Source organism: Hyperolius riggenbachi, chromosome 8 (assembly GCF_040937935.1).
Source record: "Hyperolius riggenbachi isolate aHypRig1 chromosome 8, aHypRig1.pri, whole genome shotgun sequence".
NCBI classification, from domain to species: domain Eukaryota; kingdom Metazoa; phylum Chordata; class Amphibia; order Anura; family Hyperoliidae; genus Hyperolius; species Hyperolius riggenbachi.
Window position 1 is genome coordinate 31,851,375 of NC_090653.1, and position 25,600 is coordinate 31,876,974.

General features: G+C 44.8%; 1 protein-coding gene across 10 annotated transcripts in view; it reads right to left on the minus strand.

Annotated features, from left to right (window-relative positions):
- Positions 1-25,600, minus strand: part of SYNGAP1 (synaptic Ras GTPase activating protein 1) — a 401,820-nt gene that overhangs the window by 93,448 nt on the left and 282,772 nt on the right. For all 10 annotated transcript variants that reach the window (XM_068250158.1, XM_068250154.1, XM_068250155.1 and 7 more), the window contains one exon: positions 4,772-5,326. In XM_068250158.1, coding sequence (XP_068106259.1) covers positions 4,772-5,326 — 555 coding nt within the window. The remainder of the gene's footprint in view (positions 1-4,771; positions 5,327-25,600) is intronic.

Consider the following 25,600-nt stretch of genomic DNA (forward strand, 5'->3'; position numbering starts at 1 on the left):
TGATGGCAGATGGTCTATGAGGGGGTGAATTTTGTGGAACCGGTCATAAGCAGGGTGGCCTCTTACATGACAGGTTGTATTGGGCCTGATCTGATGGATAGGAGTGCTAGGGGGGTGACAGGAGGTGATTGATGGGTGTCTCAGGGGGTGGTTAGAGGGGAAAATAGATGCAATCAATGCACTGGGGAGGTGATCAGAAGGGGGTCTGAGGGGGATCTGAGGGTTTGGCCGAGTGATCAGGAGCCCACACGGGGCAATTTAGACCCTGATTTGATGGGTAGGTGTGTTAGGGGGTGACAGGTGGTGACAGGAGGTGATTGATGGGTGTCTCAAGGTGTGATTAGTGGGGGGAATAGATGCAAACAATGCACTGGCGAGGTGATCAGGGCTGGGGTCTAAGGGCGTTCTGAGGGTGTGGGTCCCTAGGGGCAGATAGGGGTCTAATCTGATGGGTAGCAGTGACAGGTGGTGACAGGGGGTGATTGATGGGTAATTAGTAGGTGTTTAGAGGAGAGAACAGATGTAAACAGTGCACTTGGGAGGTGATCTGACTGCGGGTTTGCGGGCGATCTAATGGTGTGGGTGGGTGATCAGATTGCCCGCAAGGGGCAGGTTAGGGGCTGATTGATGGGTGGCAATGACAGGGGGTGATTGATGGGTGATTGACAGGTGATCAGTGGGTTATTACAGGGAAGAACAGATGTAAATAATGCACTGGCGAATTGATAAGGGGGGGGGTCTGAGGGAAATCTGAGCGTGTGGGCGGGTGATTGGGTGCCTGCAAGGGGCAGATTAGGGTCTAATTTGATGGGTAACAGTGACAGGTGGTGATAGGGGGTGATTGATGGGTAATTAGTGGTTGTTTAGCGGAGAGAACAGATGTAAACAGTGCACTTGGGAGTTGATCTGACGTCGGGTCTGCAGGCGATCTAATGGTGTGGGTGGGTGATCAGATTGCCCGCAAGGGGCAAGTTAGGGGCTGATTGATGGGTGGCAGTGACAGGGGGTGATTGACAGGTGATCAGGGGGGATAGATGCATACAGTACACAGGGGGGGGGGGGTCTGGGGAGAATCTGAGGGGTGGGGGGGTGATCAGGAGGCCCCAGGGGGCAGTTTAGGGACAGAAAAAATAGCGTTGACAGATAGTGACAGGGAGTGATTGATGGGTGATTAGGGGGGTGATTGGGTGCAAACAGTGGTCTGGGGGGTGGGCAGGGGGGGTCTGAGGGGTGCTGTGGGGGATCAGAGGGCAGATCAGTGTGCTTGGGTGCAGACTAGGGTGGCTGCAGACTGCCCTGGTGGTCCCGCGGACACTGGGACCACCAGGGCAGGAGGCAGCCTGTATAATAAACTTTGTAAACATTACAAAGCGTATTATACGCTTCCTATGCGGCGATCGTCGGGTTAACAACCCGCCGGCGCTTCCGATTGGCCGGCGGGTTGACGCCACAGGTGGGCGGAGCCTATTGCCGGTGGATGCGCGCGCATCCCAGTGCGCGATCCCCAGCAAAACAGTGCCCCAGGACCCGACGCCATTCTGCGTTACGTGGTCCTGGGGCTGCCACTTTGCCGCCGCCGCCAATATGTAGTAGGCGGTCGGCAAGTGGTTAATGCCGCTGGGAATTTGATAGGCACCTTGCGCCCAACTCACCAGCGGTGTACATATACAGGGGCGTAACAATAAGGGTTGCAGCCACTGCACCCGCGGGGGGGGGGGGGGGGGGGGAGGGGCCTGCTCAGGGCTGATTTGGGGGGCTGGAGGGGACGCAGCATAAGGGGAGAGCTTGGCCAGACAGAGAAGTGCCCCCCAGACAGTATGTGTATAGTTTGGGAAGCATTGGGCTGTGTCTGGGGCACTGGAAGGCAGACCACCGAAGAGATGGCCAGAGAAAAACATTCCGTCCCCCTTCTTTACTTAACAAGACAAAAAGAAATTCTAGGATAGTACAACATTCCTTTTACATCACAATTTAGATTTCAATTATTACAAAAGCTTATTTATAACAGGTACTTTTTAAAGGGAAGCTAAAGTGAGAGGTATATGGAGGCTGCCATATTAATTTACTTTTAAAAACACTCCCAGTTGCCTGCCGGTCCTGCTGATCTTTGCAGTAGTATGTGAATCCCACACCTGAAACAAGTATGCAGCTAATCCAGCCAGATTTTTGCATGCTTGTTCAGAGTTTATGGCTAAAAGTATAATAAGAGGCAGATTGTTAAATAAATATGGCAGCTACCATCTCTCTCTCACTTCAGAATCCCTTAAAGCAAATCTGAAGTGAACATAAAACTTATGACATAAAGTATTATCTGTGTAGTAAGGATAATGAATAGAACATTAGCAGCAAAGAAAATAGTCTCATACTTTTATTTTTAGTTACATAGCTTTATTTTTATAACATTGCATTATACTGTCAGAGTTGCATTTTTAAAACCACACTCTGTCTTTTAAGCTACCGAACGAAGCAGAAATAATGACCCTTTGAACTCCCCTGCAGTAAAACTTTATCTGAAGCTGTCTGTCACAGTTTCTTGTTTAAGGAGGAACTCCAGTGAAAATAATGTAATAAAAAAAGTGCTTCATTTTTACAATAATTATGTATAAATTATTGAGTCAGTGTTTTCCCATTGAAAAATATTTTAAATCCCTGATTTACATTCTGACATTTTTACTGCTGGCAAGTGGACGTAGCTGCTGCTTGCTGTTTTGGCAGTTGGAAACAGGTGTAAACAGCTATTTCCCACAATGCAACAAGGTTCACAGACAGGAAACTGCCAAGAGTATGTACTCAGAGTTTCTTTGTGGGAGGTGTTTCACCACAATATCAGCCATACAGCGCCCCCTGATGGCCTGTTTGTGAAAAGGAATACATTTCTCATGTAAAAGGGGGTATTCTTGGTCAGAGTTTCTCTTTAAGTCCTTCAGAAAACAGGACTGTATCCAAACCAAGTTGGATGGAATAGCTCAGAGAAGTTCTTTTGCATAGATAACAACTGAAGTTTCCTAACTCTTCCTGTACTGGAAAACAATATGAGACTATTTTCTTTGCTACTAATGTTCTATTTCTGAGTTGTACTACACATACTGTACAATTCATTATCTCATACGTTTATTTTCATTTCAGGTTTGCTTTAAGGTCAGCTTGATTGCTGCCATCTTTTACCCATCATGCTGTAGAATAGCAGGAAAAAAAACTTCAGATTAATAATGAGGTTGATTCACAAAGGTTACTTATTTTTCACCTTGACTATAAGGAGTGCTAATGCAGGAGATAAACAACTAAAGAGAGATAATTCATGAGATAAATAGATAAGGAGAGCTAAACCATGAGTTATGTCAAATAAGGAGAGCTAAACCATGAGTTATGTCAAATAAGCAGGTTCTTGTAGGAGACAAAAAAGGCACAGAGAGACCGGGAGCCCGATCTGGTGTATTATCTCAGGGACACCAGAATGTGTGTATAGTAAGAGGAAATATACTCACAAAATTGGGTTGCTATATATACGCAACCACTTTTGATCGCATGTGAGGAAGTACCGTCCTCACTCGGCCTTGCTTCTAGCCGTGGGGTTGGTCGCAGCTCCAAAAGGAAAAAATGCCACTGGAAGGACCTTCCAAGTGTGCATTCCCCTATGCAGGGGTACGATGAATTGGGAGAAGGGTAGGAGGCGCCCGTGGACGTGTAGCTTTAACTCTTATGTAGATTTAGACAAAATACTTAGGTTCCTACCTTGAAGTAGTATAACTCACACATATAGTAATAGTTGAAGTATCTGAAGCTTTATTGGGGCACAAAAGACAACGCGTTTCGCGGCCGAGCCACTTCCTCAGGTCTATAGGTGTGCCCAATGCGGTCCGGTACATAGCCTGGCGCCTCTGTCTGTTATACTACTTCAAGGTAGGAACCTAAGTATTTTGTCTAAATCTACATAAGAGTTAAAGCTACACGTCCACGGGCGCCTCCTACCCTTCTCCCAATTATGTCAAATAAGGAGAGCTAAACCACGAGTTATGTCAAATAAGGAGAGCTAAACCACAAGTTATGTCAAATAAGGAGAGCTAGACCATGGGTTATGTCAAATAAGGAGAGCTAGACCATGAATTATGTAAAATAAGGAGAGCTAGACCATGAGTTATGTAAAATAAGGAGAGCTAAACCACGAGTTATGTCAAATAAGGAGAGCTAAACATGAGTTATGTCAAATAAGGAGCGTTAGACCATGAGTTGTGTCAAATAAGGAGAGCTAGACCATGAGTTATGTCGAATAAGGAGAGCTAGACCATGAGTTATGTCGAATAAGGAGAGCTAAACCATGAGTTATGTCAAATAAGGAGAGCTAAACCATGAGTTATGTCAAATAAGGAGAGCTAGGCCATGAGTTATGTCAAATAAGGAGAGCTAAACCATGAGTTATGTCAAATAAGGAGAGCTAAACCATGAGTTATGTCAGATAAGGAGTGCTATACCATGAGTTATGTCAAATAAGGAGAGCTAGACCATGAGTTATGTCAACTAAGGAGAGCTAAACCATGAGTTAAGTTAGATAAGGAGAGCTAAACCATGAGTTAAGTTAGATAAGAGGAGCTAAACCATGAGTTTAGTGAGATAAGGAGCGGTAAATCGTGAGTTAAGTCATTTAAGGAGAGATAAATTGTGAGTTAATAAACAAGGTGAGATAATTTAATAGAAAAGCTTTGTGAATCAGGCCCCATGTGTGGGTATCCTAAAGCTACCCTATAAGTGAAACAAAGCAGCTCTACACAGGTACCTTGGCCTTTCCCGTGCTCTGCAGTATATGTACCAGCGCGCAGGCCACCTCCTCTTTACTCTTCACGCTCAACACCGGCTCCAGTACGGCACAGAGCATCCTGTAGTTGTTGGTGACGTACTCGGCAAACTCCTTGTACAGCTCCATGGGGAGGATGCTCATGGTTTGGTATCGGGACTTGAGGCGGATGGAGGGACAACTGCTCTTCCCCTTGTAAGAGGTGGGCTGGGACACCGGGTACCACTGCTCCACAAAGTGGCGCCCGCTGATGCTAGCGATGGGCACGTTCACCATACCCACGTAGTTGCTCTTCTCCTTGCGTCTCTTTTTGTCTGTGTCCTTGTACAGGTGGAGGCGCAGGTTCCGCACCGCCGGCAGGTTATTGAACTCGAAGTGCTCCCCCCAGAAGACGGTCTCACCCCGGGCTTTGCTGGTGGTACGGGCGTACAAGATGTCATCCAAGCACAGCTCGCAGTAGTAGCGCTTCTTAGGGGGAAGGTCACGGGCTTCAATAATCCACAACTTGAGCACGTTATCTACTCGCCGGCTGTTATCCTAGAAAAGGAGAGAAAGGAGACATTAGTAAGAGAGGTGAGACAGTGGAGGCACTAGTTATGGGAAAGAGGGATGGTGGGAGTGGGTAGAAGAGGTTACTGTGGCTTCACTTGTTATGGGGCAGGTTGATATAGTAAAATATTAGGGACCAAAAGTGAAAATAACTGGATATAATCTGAGCAATAGAATTACCGTGCCCTTTAGAATTGTAAGTCCAAACAGATGTTATAATAGACCATAAAGGGTTACTTTACTGTGATTGAACTGGTTATAGGGAGGAGGGATCATGGAGGGGTAGAAGGGCTACTGTAGGTGCACTTCCTATGGGGGGGGGGGGGGGTGTAGGAGGGTTACTTTGGCAGCTCTTGTTATGGGGAAGAGGGATAGTGGGGAAGGAGGGGGGGGGGGTGGGAGGGTCACTGTGTCGGCACTTTTTAGATCACCAATCCATAATTAAGCAAAGAACACAACCTGTATTGCAGGCCTAAATGCGAGATGAAGAGTAGTAATAAACCCTCAACATGGCGATAGGACAGGAAGCAGGGCAATCGGACACGAAAGAAGGAGGCCAGACAGGAAACAGGGCGGACGGACAGGAAATAGGACGTCGTACAGGGAACAGGGCAGTCAGACAGGAAACAGGGCGGTTAAACAGGAAACATGGTGGTGGGACAGGAAACAGGGCAGTCGGACAGGAAGCAGGGCAATCGGACAGGAAACATGGTGATGGGACAGGAAACAGGGCGGTGGGACAGGAAACAGGGCGTCGTACAGGCTCGGCATGCAGCACTGCCCCCTATACTGTATACTGACGAAGGGCTCCATCACTCCGTATATATCAGCTCATTCCCTCCCCTCCATTTCTCAGATGTGATCTTTGATTCTCAGCTGCTGCATAATTACTATTATATACTGTTACTTAGCAACTATAGCGAGCTCATATACTTATATTCTTAGACTTCACTATTCACGCTCTCCTGGAGGAAGCTGCCGCCTTTTGCAACGTGGTGGGAGAGCGAAGGAGGGGGTGTCATCTACGGGAAGCAGCGCTAAGAGAAAAATCTCTGTTGTCCTTGGCAACCAGATAGATTTCATAACAGCACGGCGCATCTTTTATGAAGGTGCCTGAAACAGGGAGTCGGGACTGCCTGTACTGCAGCATAGCTGTTAGCCACACTCGAACAGGCAAGGAAAGATGAGCTAAGTACTCTTTCCCGCTGTACACGCCGGTACGTGTTTTTTAAAAACACTTCAAGATGTCCATTCACACCTTTGTGTTGCTCTTAAAGGCGCTGTGTTGTATTTTATTTTAAAGTGGACCTGAACACTTGCACAGGACAGAAGGAAAGCATATAGAAATGCACCCTGTATGCATTTAGAGAGTTACTTAAAGAGGAACTCCAGTGAAAATAATGTAATAAAAAAAGTGCTTCATTTTTACAATAATTATGTATAAATGATTTAGTCAGTGTTTGCCCATTGTAAAATATTTTAAATTCCTGATTTATATTCTGACATTTACTGCATGGTGACATTTTTACTGCTGGCAAGTGATGTAGCTGCTGCTTGCTGTTTTGGCAGTTGGAAACAGCTGTAAACAGCTATTTCCCACAATGCAACAAGGTTCACAGACAGGAAACTGCTAGGAGTACCTAGGTACCCAGAGCTTCTTGTGGGAGGGGTTTCACCACAATATCAGCCATACAGCGCCCCCTGATGGTCTGTTTGTGAAAAGGAATAGATTTCTCATGTAAAAGGGGGTATCAGTTACTGATTGGGAAAAAGTTCAATTCTTAGTCGGTGTTTCTCTTTAAGCCTGTCTTATTCCCCATAATCTGTGACTAACCACAAGTGTAATTTGATCACTCCAGCTGCCTCAGCTCAGGAATCACCTCTGCCATGGCAGAGCAGCTAATTTGTAAACACAGGATGTTAACCCTATGTCTGCTTCCATGAAAGCAGGAAGTAGACACACTGCAGACTGATTGCAGGATTTGTATCAGCTGTAACAAAGAAACGTTTTTCTTTAGAGGTTATTATGCTGTTGCTTATCTTTTGGAGCAAAGAGGAAGTTTTGAGTTCAGGTCTACTTTAAGTAATGCGTTCTGCATGTTTGGCTGAAAGATGGATGCTTTGAATCGGGAAAGAGAGCAAAATATCACGTATAACCGCAGTGCACGCGTAAAAGAGGTGCACGTTAATTCGGGCGCCGCGATTTCCGTTATTTTGAATATTGTTTACAATATTCTTAGAACGGTTTTACCCCTATTAACAGTCTCCCCTTCCCGATCGCCTAACAATAGCGCTCATGTAGTCAGTATGCCTAAACCTGAAGCGACGCACCAATCGGAGGATGGATCAGGGAATATGCTGCGCTGAACGAGCGTGGGTCGGGGAGACCCATGTTCCACAATCGCTTACCGTAGAAACAAACAAAGGGTGCGAACGATCGGTGAAACAATTGCGGTTATTTATGTGGGCGTCAAAGGACATCAGAATGATCACTTGTCTATTGATCCATCAAGACTGCGGGTACTAAACGCCAGTGCAGCAGCATCAATTCAAAATAGAATTATATTTCTCAAACAACAAGAATACTTCTCAAGTTCAACCAGCGGTGGGACAAAATTTCGCATCGAAATTCGCAATTACGCATTGTAATCACAATGAAAAATTTCAGGGAAAATCGTAATTAATTTTGTATGTAATAGTAATATTTCATAATTTCGCGTAATTGTTCACGTAATTTTCGCAAAATTTGTGCCAATGTTAGTGGTTAATAGCATAACCTCCATACATACTATTGATACCAAAATGGCTACATATGTTAAAGAAACTCTGAAGCAGCCTTTCTCAACCTTCTTACCCTGGAGGAACCCTGCAAATAACTTTGGGATCTCAAGGAACCCTGCAAACAATTTTTTTTATCTCAAGGAACCCCTGCATTTATTTTGCAGGAGGCGTGGTCTTTAAAAGTATGTGTGGCTGTTTATTTCACTACCCCTATTACACTGCCACTCATTATACTGTCTCCTGACCCCCCAAATTAGTGCTTCTTGTTACCGTACCACCTATTATAGTGTGCTCTATTATACTACCCCCACAATGGTGGAAAATGCCAAGGAACCCCTGCAGAGTCCTCAAGGAACCCTGGTTGAGAAAGCCTGAAGTCTCATAAAATTGACCTTTTTATTTTAAAAATCTCTTTTTCATCATTTGCCTAACTAAATCGTCGCAATAGGCTGCACACTAAGTAAATCCCCCCAAACTCCCCCCTAACTCACCTCCGCAAAATCCACTACTTCCTTGGTCGTGGATTTTGCTGCTGGAGGAGGCAGAGCTATGAGCAGGAGCTCTGCCTCCTTAAGCGTCAATCAGCCGCGTATCTCCGCCTCTCCCCCGCTCCTCTCAGTGAAGGAAGACTGAGAGGGGCGTGGGAGAGGCGGAGATCCGCCCTGATAGACGCATGGAGAGGCAGAGCTGCGGCTCATAGCTCTGCCTCTCACGGAAGCGCTCCCTGCAGTGTGCCCTGGGGAGTTTGGGGGGATTTCGTTAGATTTCAGCCGCGGGGATGTGGCACTTTAGTTACGGCAATCATGTAAAAGAGATTTTTAAAATAAAAAAGTCAATGGAGAATAGTGGGTACAACTAAAAAAAAAAAAAGAATTTTTCAAAAAGACCTTATAGTTTTTGAGAGAATCGATTTTAAAAATGCAAAGAAAAATGTTTTTTAAACTGTAATTTTTCAGTTTAAAAAACATTTTTTCTTTGTATTTTTAAAATCGATTTTCTCAAAAACTATAAGGTCTCTTTGAAAAATATTTTTTGTGACTTGTACCCCCAAAATGTTGGTGTTAATAGCATGTATGGGGGCTTTGCTATTCACTACCAAAGATGTCGCGAACGCTTCCCGAACCATTCGCCGGCGAACATCTCTGCATCACTGGGCCTTCTACTACTTCCGGGTCGCAGTACGCCTGCGCTGCCCAGCGGAGCGCGTCCTAGAACGCACTCCTGTTGCCGGGCACTTTCTGCGCATGTGCGTGACGTCATGAACGACGTCACGCTCATGCGCAGAGAGTGCCGGGCAACAGGAGCGCGATCTGGGACGCGCTCCGCCGGGCAGCGCAGGCGTACTACTCCGGGTCATAGCGACCCGGAAGTAGTAGAAGGCCCAGAGATGTTCGCCCGGAGAACGGTTCGGGCCATCTCTATTCACTACCAAAGTCGGCATGAAATTACGTGAAAATTACGCAAAATTACGAATGACTATGCTAAATCAATTGAATGTACAAATCGTAATCAGGTATAGGCGAAATTGCAAAAATTTGCGTAATCGTAATTGGCTAATTAAGATCATAATTAAGTTCAACATTCCACGAGGTGTCTTTGTACTACATTGAATTTAATGTGGGGCGCACATGACGGGGGGGGGGGGGGGGGGGGATAGAGTTAGATTCAGAAATAGACTTCTGGACGTAAAGATGAGCACATAGAAAGCAGCTCTGTCCTGGTCCCCCGACCAGCGCTACACTTTTGTTCTTCCGTTTTATATTGTAAAAACCTAACCTATTTTTTCCTACAGGGACTTATTTTGCCATGATTAATATACTTATCTTACCAGCATGTTTTACCAGCATGTTTAAATAATTCCTTTACATAGAGGGAACCTCATAATTACCGGGAATTAAAATCCTATCTAGAAATCAGGTTATTGGCCTGAATAATTGTGATATAATTATATAAAATAGCCAAATAATAATAGGCTATTGGATTATAGCCGGCCACGAAGGAAAAATACTGTCCTATTTCTGTGACTCCCTTATTAGGGTGGTCAAAGTGTTTTAGAATGAGGCTTTGATTAATAACGCTATATGCCTGTATTAGTAATTTCAGGTTCGTTTTCAAATATAGTATGTGATTCATATTGCTCAGATTTAAGGTGCGTACACACATCCAATGCTGATTGGCCAATTTTACCACATCCATGTAGTATGAGAGCTTACCTACGCAGTAGACCTAAGGGTCTAAACTTTTCAAATATTAATGTCAAAGGAGTATATCAATATGATTTATTAAATGATGGGCTTCTACATAGTGATGGACGCAAATTGAAAAAAATCCACCTTTATTTCCAAATAAAATATTGGCGCCATACATTGTGATAGGGACATAATTGAAATGGTGTAATAAGCGGGAGAAATTGGTAAATAAAGTACATGGGTTTTAATGATGGCAGCATGTATTAATTTCAAATTATAATGCCCAAAAGCTGAGCATTAATGATTTTTTCCATTTCTTTCTTAATATTCCTGTTAAAATGAGTTTAGAATAAATTAATATTCAGCAAAATGTATCGCCCACAGAAAGCCTAATTGGTGGCGGAAAAAACAAGATATAGATCAATTCATTGTGATGAGTAGTGCTAAAGTTATTGGCAAATGAATGTTGTTCAGATGTAAAAAAATCTCAACCCTGTAGGCTGAAGTGGTTAATGACGGGAGACAGCTGGTACCAGAAACAACGGAATATTGACGAATCGCCTCACATACCTGCAGCAACCGACGTCCACTAAGCACACCGGGAACCTCCGGCCACCCACTCTGCCATCTCTATGACGGCAGAGTCTTGTGAGCCGGTCAGGAGCAGCTTTCATTGGCTTCTGACTGTGTCTATCAATGTAAGCCAATGGGAGTTGCTTACATTGATAGACACTGTCAGGAGCCAATGAAATTGGCTCCTGGCCCGCTCACAGGGCTCTGCTGTTATAAAGAAGGCGCTCTGCCTTCTTATTCGCTCTGAGTAAGCTGCAGCGGGATTGGCAGGAGTGATGAGAATGTGCAGCGCCGGTGAGCTGAAAGCTATGCCCTGCCAGACACAGAAGCATCAAAACAGGGCGTAGATTTCAAGTAGCACAGTCCTTAAAAGGTTACCTGAAGTGACATGATTAGATAAACATAGGTAAATATACAAGTACATATAGTACTAGCGCTACTAAGAAATTGTCTGAAGTCTCTTTTTGTTTTTCAGTATAGCAAGAATTAAAAAATGGAATCTGTGCAAAAGAAGTTGAACACTTGGTTGAATTCAATTTGGTTTCCTGAAAAGTAAATAGAAGCTAAAGGGCTGTTATATTATGTCAGGGAAAAGGCAGAGAACGAGGTTTTAGTGCAGGAAAGTTCAAAGGGTCATTACTTATCACCTTATTTTTTCAGCTAAACAAAGCAGAATGTGGATTCTAAACAGTAACTCTGACAGTCTGATCCAATCTAAAAAATGAGTCCAATAAACTGAAAATAAAAATAGGAGACTCATTTCTATGTTACTAATGCTGTGTTGGCTATTGGTACTACACATACACTTATCTCATATGTTTATTTTCACTTCAGGTTCACATTAAAATCTGTTGGACTTCATACTACACGGAAGTGGGAAAATTGACCAATTAAGATTGCAAGTGTGTACCGGGCTTAAGAAATGCATCATCGCTAGTCCCATCTGATATACTCAGCATGGGCTGAAGTGCTAGTGACAGCTGCACAAAGATGATAAGCAGTGCAAACAATCAAAAAGAGGAGGAGTTTAGATGTATTGGGAAAGATGAAAAACAAGTTTGCTTTCTTAAAGGGAACCTGAAGCGAGTAAAATTATTGAAAATAAACACATGACGTAGTTGCAAATTAATATTACATACTAACTTCACCGTCAGTTCCTCTCAGAAGCTCACCATTTTCTTCCTACAATGATCCCTTCCAGTTCTGGCAATATTTTGTCAGAACTGAAATATACCAGAAGCTGTTATGGGGTAGCGGCCATTATTAAAATGGAGGATGGAGATTTCCATTGATCACAGTGGACAAACAGGATGCAGGAGAGGAGAATGAGATTTAGGAGTAGACAACACGGGAGGTAAGTATGACCTGTGTATGGTTATTTTGACTTTTTATTTTCAGTTCAGGTTCTCTTTAAGACAGAAAATATTTACAATTGTTCAGGCTGAAGTGAGATCTGAGATGTCTTCCACAATACATCACTGCTAAATCTGCTAATTATTCATTGTTGCCCCTGTAAGCTAACCACACCTCCAACTGGAATGCAATGATGTGCCAGCTTGTAAATATTACAGAGCCACAATAATCCAACATGCATACAGATGGTTTCAAATTGATTTACTCACGTTTTATTTTTTGATTGCTAATTGATCCTCATCAGTGCATAGCATATATTAATGTAGCTCTATGGGGAAGGACTTGAAACCCCCCAGAGTTACAGACTACCCAGCAAGCTCATGGTGAACCGAAGCTCATTGGAGTGTGTAAGGGGCTACAATGGCCCAAAAAGCCCTCTTACTAAAATGCATGGAAAACAAAAGTATGCTTTCTTAAAACAGAAAGTATTTGTGATAATTCAGGTTGGAGTGAGCTCTGAGATGGCTCCCATGATGCATCACTGCTGAAATATTAAAATTATACATTTTTGTCCCTACAAGCTAATCACACCTCCAGATCCGCTGGAATGCAATGATGTGTCAGCTTGTAAATATTACAGAGCCACAATAATCCAACATGCGTACAGACTGTTTCAGACTGGTTGATCCTCATCAATGCATGGCGTGGATTAATGTGGCCCTATGGCTGAAGATGAGTCTCTAACATTCTCCAAACAGGGTTCAGGCAAACTAATGCGAATAAATGTAAGCTGACTCAAACTTATGTACATTTATGCAGCTTGGAAATTTCAGTTTTGCACTCTATTTGCATCAATTCAAAATCATTAGCATTTCACTGACCACTAAGGATTCCAGTACAAAATGCCCTTTTTTTAGAAAGAGCAAATCAAGAATAGGGATGAATGAGCAGAATGTTTAAGTCCGCTCTCGCGGCATATCGGCCCCGATTACGCTTAAGGTTACCATTAACAATATGATTCTTTGAACGATCGTTTGATCAGAAACAGTCGTTTAGCCCCCTAACAGAAGAATAACTGCTACTGAATTCGAGCAAATTAAGGGAATCGATATGAAAAACGGATAGAAGCAATCGATATTGCCATCGAATCAAAGAATCGATTGTACGAAAGACCATATCGTTAATGGCCACCTTCAGCGAGATTCTTGCTAGATCGGGATCCAACTCTCACCGTGAAGCTTGATTACGTGAGGAAGGATTTTCCGTAATAACAATCGGAATAATAAAAAATTGAGGTAAAACAACTGTGAAGTGGAGCAGTAATGTGAGTGCGATCTCTCGATCGATGCTAGCTCTTCATATCGATCAAAAGTTTGCCTGTGTATTTTAAAGGCAGTTAAATGAAATGTGTCCTCAGCCTTCGGTATTGCAGCTGTGCTTATATATCCCTGGCAAAAAGCACTGAATTTGCTGCCAGGGTTTCCTGTTGGATCAGTACACTGACAGGGTAATGTCCAACAGGAAGCCCCGGGGGAAATGTCAATGCTTTGGCCGGGGATCGCTATCTAACTGCAATAGGACTGTATAGGGATCCTTGGCAAGTATCACTGCAAGAATTTTACCTAAAAACTATTGTGAACAGAAGTGAAATGATTATCAGGCCTCCCCTTAAACTGGCTCCCCATCCGCTTCAGGATCAACTTCAAAATTCTGTGCTTGGCCTACAAATCGGTGCACAGGACCTGCCCGACTTACATCTTCAATCTTGTCCATAGGTACATACCGGCCCGCCCCCTCTGATCTTTCAAAGACCTGCGCCTGTTCGCACCGCACATATCTCACTACCATGCACGATTGCAGGACTTCACTAGGGCTGCCCCCACTCTCTGGAACTTGCTCCCACCAGCCATCAGACTCGCCCCCAATTTAATTCCTTCAAAAGGGCCTTCAAAACTCATGGGTTCAAGCTCCCCCCCCCGGCTTCAGTACTATAATGAGTTCTGATGGGAAACCCCTGAACAAACACACATATTGTATCTACCCCCACAATTTAGAACGTAAGTCTCTAGCAGGGCTCCTTCCCCAGTGTTTCCAGCTTGATTATGCAATCTCACTGTCAGACACCCCTCTTGTTGACTAGAACAATCTCTATTTTTACCAATGACATTGAACTACTGTTATCGAAGACATGTGCATGATCAAGGGCATAGCAATAGCAGCCATAGCAGCTGCTATGGGGCTCTGGAGCAGAGGGGGCCCAGGTGGTATTTAACCTCTTGAGGACAACAGTGTTAAACCCCCCTTGTGACAAGGCCTTTTTTATGCTAATTGGCCACTGCAGCTTTAAGGCCAAGCTGCAGGGCCGCACAACACAGCACACAAGTGATTCCCCCCCTTTTTTCCCCACCAACAGAGCTCTCTGTTGGTGGGGTCTGATCGCCCCTCCCCCACCCCCGTGTTTCTTTTTTTTATAAATATTTATGTTGTTTTTTTTATATTTTTTTACTATATATCTTATATTTTTTTCTAAACCCCTCCCTCCCCCCAAGCCAGCCAATCCTGGCGATCGGCTGTCATTGGCTTCTGCCTATGAGAGCCGATCGCTCTCTTCTGCCCCAGGGGGACAGCCGTATCACACAGCTGTCCCCAGTACAGCGCTGCTGCTGATTGCAGTGCTGTACAATGTGTAAAGACGGCGGTTCCGCATCTAACAGTCTCCCGAGCCGCGAGCGCCGCTCAGAGACTGAAGGCGGGGCAGAGCTCCGCCATACACCCCCCCCCCCCCCCCCCGAGCGGGAGATGCGCAGCCTGCACGCGTACTCCTGCAAACTGCAGCCCCAGGACTTGACGCCGATTGGCGTTCGGCGGTCCTGGGGCTGCCGCCGCAGTCGCCACGTAGTTAATGTATTCAGTATTAACTGTCATGTGTCTCCACCCTCTGACTTTGTCTCAGTGCCCATAGACTATGTGCAGCGTTGATTGCATGAGAATGTAAATTGTTAATTTAACTCATATCCATAAGGTAGGGGCAGGTGGCATTGCTTAAAGGACACGCAAGGTGACATGTGACGTGATGAGATATGGACAGTGCCAAGCACACTGCCTGAAAAAGTTGAAAATCGGCTATCCAAGGAACAGTTTCTGCTCGGGTCGGGACCGTGTTGGACTATAGCATAACCCTCACTGATAAGAAATGACAGCCATAAAACACTTTCCTGACAGAAAATGGCTTCTGAGAGCAAGAAAGAGATAAAAAGGGACAATAGTTCATAGATTTTTAGCTTTGGCATACTTCATGGAGCTGAGACAATGAAACAGTAAGCATTTAAAAAGTAGATTTAAAACAAAGTAAAACTGTAGGATATCTAAAAAAAAAACTATTTTTTAGGAGGAGGAGGATAAATTCAATTGTTTATCTCATCAGTTTATTTTCACCTCATGTTTCCTTTAAGAGTGCCTACATCTGAGGTTTGGCTATGGGGCCCCAATGATCTCTAGCTACGCCACTGTGCATGATCTTGTTTTGTTGAGAGTTCCTTGTATGTCCTACTTTGTATGTTTCCCATTTATCTATTGTGCAGCGCTGCGTAATATGCTGGTGCTTTATAAACACAATAAATCATAATAAAGAATAATGCACAGAATCATTTTTACTTCCATGTAGCGAACCCTTTTCTAACCGAATGCGCTGTTTTTGCGGGATTCATGCGGACCAATCAGAAAATCTTGCAAAATTGCCAGTGATGATCTTGCCTATCCCTAATCGAGAAGTGATATAACTACATGAATGTAAATGACATGTAAGGCTCATGCAGGCCATTTATTACAGCTGGTGTAGGTAATCTGAGATGTCACTCTCAGCAGCCAATCAGAAGTCGGCATCCCTCTCTGCCCCGCCCTAGCTGTCAGCAATGGGTTACCTCTGCTCCTTCTGTCTGTCATTCAGGGCGGAGCTGTCTGCGCAGTGGGTGAGCAGTGGAAGCACGGCCCCGTACATTATAATGAACAGATATAGGACACAGACTAATCAAGACGCGACGCGCATTTCAATGATTAATGAGCGCTGTCATATTTAATATGAAGGCAGATCGCCCCCTAAATGTCTCTGTATTTGGCGTCAGTAATGTGGTGCGACGTCCCCGCCGCGCTGCCATGTCCTATACGCTCCTATTTAACGCACACCACGGCGCAGCTAGCTACGCGCGCCTCTTCTTGCTAATTATTTGTGCTTGGCTTAAAGTGACACGCTGACGAGGCTGAACTGTGCGCCGTGTTAATTGCCTGAGCGGCCGCAGGACTGTGGCGGGACGACGGAGATATTTAATGCACTGACATGAATATTTATACCCTTCTTATGGTGCCCATACACGGTACCATTTTTTTTTCGATTATCCCATTAGATCGAATATAAAGATTTTTATTAACATGTCCGATCGGATTTTTATGGAAAAAACAGGATAATCATTTGTTTTTCTTGATCGAAAAAAAAAATATTTTTGATTTTCATACAATTCAATCTTTCTGGGCAAATAAATGGGAAAATTGAATGTTTTTATTGTACCGTGTATGGGCACCCTTAAAGGACCACTATCACGAAAATCGTAAAATATAAGTAAATACATACAAATAAGAAGTATGTTTCTTCCAGAGTAAAATGAGCTATAAATTACTTCTCTCCTATGTTGCTGTCACTTACAGTGGGTAGTAGAAATCTGACATTACCAACAGGTTTTGGACAAGCCTATCTTCTCATGGGGGATTCTTAGGGTTTTGTTTATTTTCAAAAGCACTTAGTGAATGGCAGTTGCTCTGTCCAACTGCCCAAAAAAGTGTGTAACGAGCAGGGAAGCTGGCCAGCATTGTCTTTATAAAGAATATTGCTGAGAACCCCCCATGAGGAGATGGGCTAGTCCAAAATTTGTCAGATTTCTACTACCTACTGTAAGTGACAGCAAAATAGGAGAAAAATGTAATTTATGGTTGATTTTACTCTGGGAGAAATGTACTTCTTATTTGTATACTGTATGTTTACATGTATTTACCATTTTACCATTTTTGCAATAGTGGTCCTTTAAAGTGGACCTGAACTCTTGCACAGGACAGAAGGAAAACAGAGAGAAATGCATTCTGTATGTATTTAGAGAGTTTAGCCCGTCTAATTCCCCCTCATCTGTGACTAATCACAAGTGTAATTTGATCTCTCAGTGGCGCCAGCTGGCTGCCTCGGCAGAGCAACTCATTTGTAAACACAGGATGTTAACCCTATGGCTGCTTCCATGAAAGCAGGAAGTAGACACACTGCAGATTTATTGCAGGAGTTCTGTAAGCTGTAACAAAGAAATGTTTTTTTCTTTAGAAGCTATTATGCTGTTGTTTATGTTTTAGAGCAGAGAGGAAGTTCGGAGTTCAGGTCCACTTTAAAAGGGAACCTGCATACTCTGCAAAGGAATCATACTGGCTGGCTGTCAAATTCAAAAAAAATTTGTGGAAAGATTACATATTGATAAAGTTATCTAGCTTGTGTTCTATCTATTTAAAGGTAGCCTTAGGCTGGTTTCACACTGAATTTCAGCGGTTGTGGTGCTGCCCGGAGTTCGCACCGCCAAAGACAGCCTTCGGGGGTTACCATATTAGTACGTGGCAATCCCCGTCTGGCAGTAGGCCAAACAGGAAGTGACTCTCACTTCCTGTGACCAAATTGATGACGTGAGCGGAAGCGAATTGCTAAAATACGTTTCCGCGCATACGCAACGCATAAAACATGCGGCGGTCATTTTAAAACATGCGCGTCGCCATAGACTTACACCACTTCCGTTCCCCCACAGAGGTCGCACTTTAATGTAGGTTTGCGCTCGCGTTAGATTGGCTACTTTTGCCGCACCATGTCGCATATAGTGGGATACGCCCCTTAGACTTATATCGCCCTAGCATTAGGCTGCAGTAAAATGCTGCACCGCTCCAGTGTGAAAGGCCCCTGAAGAGAGAGGATTAGGGAGGCTGCCATCTTCATTCCCTTATAAACAATGCCAGTTACCTGGTTGTCATGCTGAGTTTCTGGCTTTAGTTGTGTTGAGGTCACAGCCCTGCAACATGCAGGCAGCCAGCAGGGTCACAGCATCGGATCTGCTGCTCATTCTGGGCCAGTGACGTATAGTATTAGAGGCTGAGCATTGGCACAAACGTCAGGGAACTGGCATTGTTTATTAGAGAATGGAGATGCCAGCATTTGTATTTCTCCCATTTCAGGTTCCCTGTAAAGAGAAACTCCGACCAAAAATTGAACTTTATCCCAATCAGTAGCTGACACCCCCTTGTACATGAGAAATCTATTCCTTTTCACAAACAGACCATCAGGGGGCGCTGTATGACGGATATTGTGGTGAAACCCCTCCCACAAGAAACTCTGAGGACCGTGGTACTCCTGGCAGTTTACTGTCTGTGAACCTTGTTGCATTGTGGAAAATAACTGTTTACAGCTGTTTCCAACTGCCAAAACAGCAAGCAGCAGCTACATCACCTGCCAACAGTAAAATGTTCACTGGAGATCGTCTTTAAATGATTTGTATACTGCTGTATGGCCTGGGAACCTCCTACAGAGCGCAAAGTGATATCGCAATCTCTAGCAATCAGTGGTGGCACCTTGTAAGCGATTTCTCTGCTCCTGTACAATACATTAGAATGAAAACGCTCCCAAAATGCTGCATGTCCTGCGATTGTGATTTCCCTAATCTCAATCGCTCCAGTGAGATCTGCTTGATCCACTTACACTAGCGAAGCGTTTTGGGAAATCGATAGCGATTGAAAGCGATCCCAAAACACTGCCAAAAATGCTCTAGCGGGTCCCAGCCCTAAGGGGTCATCAGGACGAGACAGCTAATTAGGGCACTGTGCGGCGCCCGCGATAATGTGCAGCGGTAAGAGTTGGATCCCAACTTACGATACAAACAGTGTAATGCGGGTGCAAGTAATAGCCGAAACCCACGCAGACACGGGAGGAACTTGAACTGTAATGGCAGGGCCGGATTTCTGGCAAGGCCACATAAGCCATGGCCTAGGGCACCAGAAATTTAGGGGCGGCTCAGTGAGGGGCAGTAAAGCTATTCTATGCAGCCATCCATATCTACAAGAACAGATTTAACCTTCAAACTCCCTGTCCTGTACTTGTGTCATCCCTGCAAGACCTGTAAGCTCTATCCTGCAGGTACACTTCAGCCTAGCTCTCATGGTGACACAATGGTTCCATCATTAATGAGATAACAAACATAACATAAAAGTTCTTAAAGAGACTCTGTAACATTAAAAAGATCCCCTGGGGGGTACTCACCTCGGGTGGGGGAAGCCTCCGGATCCTAATGAGGCTTCCCACGCCGTCCTCTGTCCCACGGGGGTCTCGCCGCAGCCCTCCGAACAGCCGGCGACTGTGCCGACTGTCAGTTCAATATTTACCTTTGCTGGCTCCAGCGGGGGTGCTGTGGCGACTTTTGGCACGGAAATAGACGGAAATACCCGATCTCCGTCGGGTCCGCTCTACTGTGCAGGCGCCGGAGACTTGCGACTGCGCAGTAGAGCAGACCCGACGGCGATCGGGTATTTCCGCCTACTTCGGCGCCGACAGTCGTCAGAGCGCCTGCGCAGGAGCCAGGAAGGTAAATATTACGTCACCGCTGCACGGAGGGCTGCAGCGAGACCCCTGACGGATGGAGGACGGCGTGGGAAGCCTTATTAGGATCCGGAGGCTTCCCCCACCCGAGATGAGTACCCCCCAGGGGCCGTTTTGTCGTTACAGTTCCTCTTTAAGGAAAACATAACTTATAATCTATACGCATATTTTCTAAAATAGTCATCTGTAACAACTGACATCCAATGAGGGAAAGTAAGTAGAATTCTCATTGGGGCACACAGAGATAACAACCAAACAGACGGTATAGTTGGCCTTGGGCGGTGAAAAGTACAAATCCGGCCCTGTGTAATGGTACGTACACACTTGCGATAATCGTTTACAAGGAATGATAGTTATCAGACGAACAATACTGGAACGATTGGAATGCAACAATGGGACGCAGCAATCATCATACACATATTAACGATCGTTCTCGCAGAAAAGAACGATCAGAGGGAAATGTTGCATATATATTTATATAAAAAAAACAAAAACAAACATGGGGTTACAATAGATACAAATATATGACAGTTAACTTACAAAGTTTATTTGAATTTGTAATGCTACAATGTTTACAGGACGCGCTAAACAGGAAGTACGGAATATGGGCACAATCCAATGCAGGCACATTGGCCCTTGTAATGATCGTGCTCTGCAGATAACCGTACACACTATCGTTTTGTAACGATTGTCGTTCAATATGATCCTGTCCCGTGCCGATATCGTTCGTTCGTCGTTGTACTTAATGATCATTTGGTAAAGTTCTTTACCCGATTGTCAGCAGAGCAATCGTTAAGCTGCTGTTTCAATCGCAAGTGTGTACGTAGCATAATTCCCATTGATGTGCTGCCTCATGCAACCGCATCACTGGCCTCAATTCTGGTAGGGTTATCAAACAAATTACCTCATGTGAGGTAATTTACCTCATGAGGTAATGACATATAGGCTGGTTTCCCACCAGGATGTTGCGTTTTAGGGGACGTTATGGTCGCATAACGTGCCTCTAACACAACGCCTGGTGCTCCCTGCTTTGGACGTCAGAGTGAGCCGCGTTGTGCAGCTCACTCTGGCGTCCGTGATGCCGTAATGCGCACTCTTGGACGCATGCGGCATCACGTGGTCCAGCCGGCCAATCGCCGCACAGAGCGGCCGCTCCAGGAAGTAAACACTGCACGTCACTGAGTGCAGTGAATATTAATTAGCCATGTGCCTGGCCGCTCTCCCCTCCTCCCCAACGTCACTGAGCTTGTGCAAACAGTCTTACGCGGCTCTGCCGCTTATAAAGTACTGCATGCAGTACGTTGTCTAATGGCGCAGCGTTACTGTGTAACGCAACGTGGGCACTGTGAACAGCCCATTGATTTTTCATTGCTGTGCGGTGGGGTGCGTTACAGGCTGCTCTAACGTGCGCCTGTAACGTCCCACTGTGAAACCAGCCTTAGCGATTCTGGTAGGTTTTAGTCATGTTTTACCTCATGAGGTAAATTCTGAGGTAATTTACCGAAAATAACCATTGTCGTGGAAATTAGGGGGCATGTTAACACATAATTTACCAATCAGTTTAAGACCTGCATGTACCTGGAGGTAAAGTCAATTTTGCAGTTTTTAGTGGAGTTTGTATTGCTGTTTTAGTGTCAGTGGCATAGCAATAGGGGTTGCAGAGGTAGCCACCGCATCGGGGCCCTTGGGCCAGAGGGGCCCTTCCTAAATCACAGTATAAGCTGTTTATTGGTCCTGTGGTGGTAATAATCACCTCTATAGATACTTTGAATAGTAGTAATCATTACCAAACAGTTCCCCATCCCCTTCTTGCACCTCTAATACTGTGGATGATCTTGGCAGGTTTTGTTGTGCCGTATGAGATTGTTACGTATAGAGTGCTTGGGGGGCCCAATGTAAAACTCGCACCGGGGCCCCCTAGCTCCATAGCTACGCCACTGTTTAGTGTTGTTCCTATTCAGGCTGTGTAATAGAAAAGAATAGTAGAAATAAAACTCCAAATATTTACTGGATTTTTTTTTATAAGGGATGCCTGTAAAGCTACATAATCAAGTACACCTTCCCCCCCTCAAAAAAAAATCTTCCACAGACTATCCTAATTTATGGAGGCAATTAAAAACTACTACTATTATTTATTTACTGCATGCTTGCCGCTGAAATACTGCATGTTTTACCTCACTTTATGCATTTACTTCATGTTTTACCACATGTTCAGAAATGGAGAAAAATCTTTCAGAATTGCTAAAAAAAAAAGAGGAAACTACCTCGTGAGGTGTTTTACCTACAAAAAAATATTTACCTCACATAGCTACCAGAATTGAGGCCAATTGTATTCATTCATTTCCGGATGAAAGTGTTCAGTTCCTGACTTCAGGAAGTGAAAAATCAGAATCGCTCTGCAAAAACGCTTACCAAAGCGATTTATACAAAATCGAAGCGCGCAGATAAGCGCCGGGAGTGGGAGAAAAAACGCCCCCAAAAAAATCGATAATCGCTGACATCAGCTATTTCAATTTTAGAACAAAGCCTGATGGTCATAAGGAAAGAAAGGACAGCTGATACCTGCATTATTGCTCACAGGGCTATTGAGGGTGGATTTGGTAGATTTATGATATAAATACACCTATCCTTTCCATACATTCCCCCCACTCCCTCCCCCTGCTGAGTTGGTTGCTATTTACAGCTGCCCTGCTGGAGTTTCGCAGCCCACACCGCGTGTCAACAAGGAGGACACAAAGCGACGTCCTGGCGGGATGAAAAATGATGTCACCTTTTGCAGGGCCAAGGACGCCACACCTTCTCCAGCAGGTCCTCTTTATGGCCAGCCGCTACGGCAATGTCACATGATAATCCGACGACGACGATTAAGGAACCCGGGGCTTTCATTGAAAGCGTCCGAACAAAGGGGAAGGACGGATGCGATGAAAGACTATTTTATATAATTATATCAAATTATTTTTTCCAGGTCGACATTCCGTTATCTTAATGGAATTTTTGTTCATTCCTGTTAATTATGGGCTGATGATGACTCTGCTATAGAATGGAATAAAAGGAATGATTTGTATAGGCTGGTAGGATAAGTATACTAATCTAACTAACTAAAGAAACACAGCAGTATAAAAAAAAAGATTCTCCACGACCCCACCGCCACCCTGACAACTTTATGGACGCTCTCCCCTTCGTGCACAAGCGCTGCCATACGACGTCTGCGCAGTAGCACAAAGCTTTCTCATGGCTGTGGCTTGCTGCTGCGCGGGCGCAGCCGTACTCGTGCAGGTGCAATACGGCTGCACAGCTTATATACGGTGGGGTGGGCAGCCACGAGAACAAGCTGTTGTTGCATACGCTCAGAGGGTCCATTTGTGGCAATGGTGGGGCCGAGAAAGAGATGGGAAGTTTCTGGACTAACTAACATTTTTTTTAAACCACTAGGTCACTAGGGGGGTGTTAAAGAGACACTGAAGCGAAAAAAAAATAATATGATATAATGAATTGGTTGCGTACTATGAATAATTACTAGAAGATTAGCAGCAAAGAAAATATTCTTATATTTTTATTTTCAGGTATATAGAGTTTTTTTTCTAACATTGCATCATTCTCTAATATGTGCAGATTACACAACACTCAGCATTCAAAATGATTATTTCAGAGTCTGTGAACTAATGACCTCTCCTCTGGCAGAGAAAAAGAAAATTGTTCACTAACAGTTGAGATAATAAAAGTCAGAAGACAGCCCTCTCCACGACTTTGAAAGTCGTAGAGCTTAATGGCTTTTTTGCATAGAGGTAACAACTGGAGTTTCTTAACTCTTCTTGTACTGGAAACAATTAGACTGATCTATCTGATCTTAATGTTTTATTTCTTAGCTGTACTACACATACAAATAATATTATCACAATTTTTTTTCGCTTCAGTGTCTCTTTAGGCCTCGTTCAGACTATACGCGCTGCCGTCCGCATTTTGGCAGCGCGTATAGTGTGCGACACGCAAGAACGGTAGAAGGGCATAGACAGCCCTTCTACCGTTCCCATCATATGCGCTGCGTGGCAGCGCGATTGCGCTATCGCGTGCTGCACGCATTTTTGGGAATCGCAGCGCAGATCCCATTCATTGTAATGAATGGGATCTGCAGCGCAGCGCATAGGAGCGCAGATGTCGTGCGATCGGACGCGTTGCGTTCCAATCGCACAGCCATCTGCGCTAAATGATGTGAACGAGGCCTTAAGCTTACACCACCGTGACCAGGCAATTTTTTACAATTCAATGCTCTGCAGCTTTGCCTGCTCGCTGCAGAGCCACACAACTTTGCACGCAAATTAAATGTCTTCCCTTTTCTTGCCACCAACAGAGCTTTCTGTTGGTGGCATCTGATTGATGCTGTCACTTTTTTTTTTTTTTTATAAAAATGCATTTTTTAAAATGTATTTATTCCTCCTCCCCCGAGATCCAATCACAGCAATCCCTCTCATAGGCATCAGGCTATGAGAGGGGATCGCATTGGAGCCGCTCCAGGGGACAGCCAAGTGACACTGATGTCCCCAGCACAGTGCTGCCATAGATCGCAGCGCTGTACAATGTCTAACAGCGCAGCTGTGTCATTCGAGCGGGGATGCGCGCATCAGCTCACACAAACCGCGCTAATCTCCGGTGTTGGGAAGGTGGCAGCCCACGGACCGCCACTCAGATAGGATCTGAGATAGGATTTCACTACACAAGTGCTTTTACAGCGCTTTTAGAAACGCTACTGATTTAAGAAAAAGAAACGCTTATAGTGTGAACCAACCCATCATTATGGGAGACAGAGGAATGTGGAGGCTGCTATGCTGATTTCCTGTTAAACAATGCACATTGCCTGGCTGTCCTGCTGATCCTCTGCCTCTAATACTGTTAGCCATAGCCCCTGAAATTATTGTCAGATCTGATAAGATTAGCTGCATGCTTGTTTCTGGTGTGATTCAGACACTACTGCAGCCAAAGAAATCAGCAGGGCTGCCAGGCAACTGGTATTGTTTAAAAGGAAATAAATATGGCAGCCTCCATATCCCTCTCACTTCAGGCCGGCTTCACACTGTAGATTGGCGGTTCTGTGGCTGCACCGCCAAAAACAGCCCTTCGGTAATTATCACGTTAGTACAGGCTAATCCCCATCTTGCACCTGGCCAAACAGGAAGTGATGCTCACTTCCTGTTTGGCAATCGATGACATGCACGGAAACGTATTTCTAAAATACACCTCCACGCATGCGCGACGCAGATAACTGTGGCGTTTTTTTTTTAAAGTATGCGACTTACATGACTTTCAACCCGACGCAGATCATTGCAGGAGCCGCGCGGTAACGTAGGTATTGAAGCGCGTTAGGATAGGGCACTTCCGGCACAGAGTACCGCAACATGGGGAGTGTGAATTCTCCCATACACTAACATTAGGCTGCGGTTTAGTGTGGTAGATTTACGGCACCGCCTCAATGTGAAAGGCCCTCAGGTGTCCTTTAACCATTTCTGCCGTGAAACTCACGTCCGGGTGGCTGCTCTGCTGCGGCGCCGCACGCGATCGCGGGCGCGCCCCCGTGGTGTCCCCTGGTAGCCCTGGGATCAGTGAACGTGACCGAAGCGCATGACCGAAACCGAAGTGCTTTTACTAGAGGCTTTAGTCTTTCTGCCCGTAAAAATTTCCACATCCCCCTTGTGCTTCCGCTTAACGAGAAGC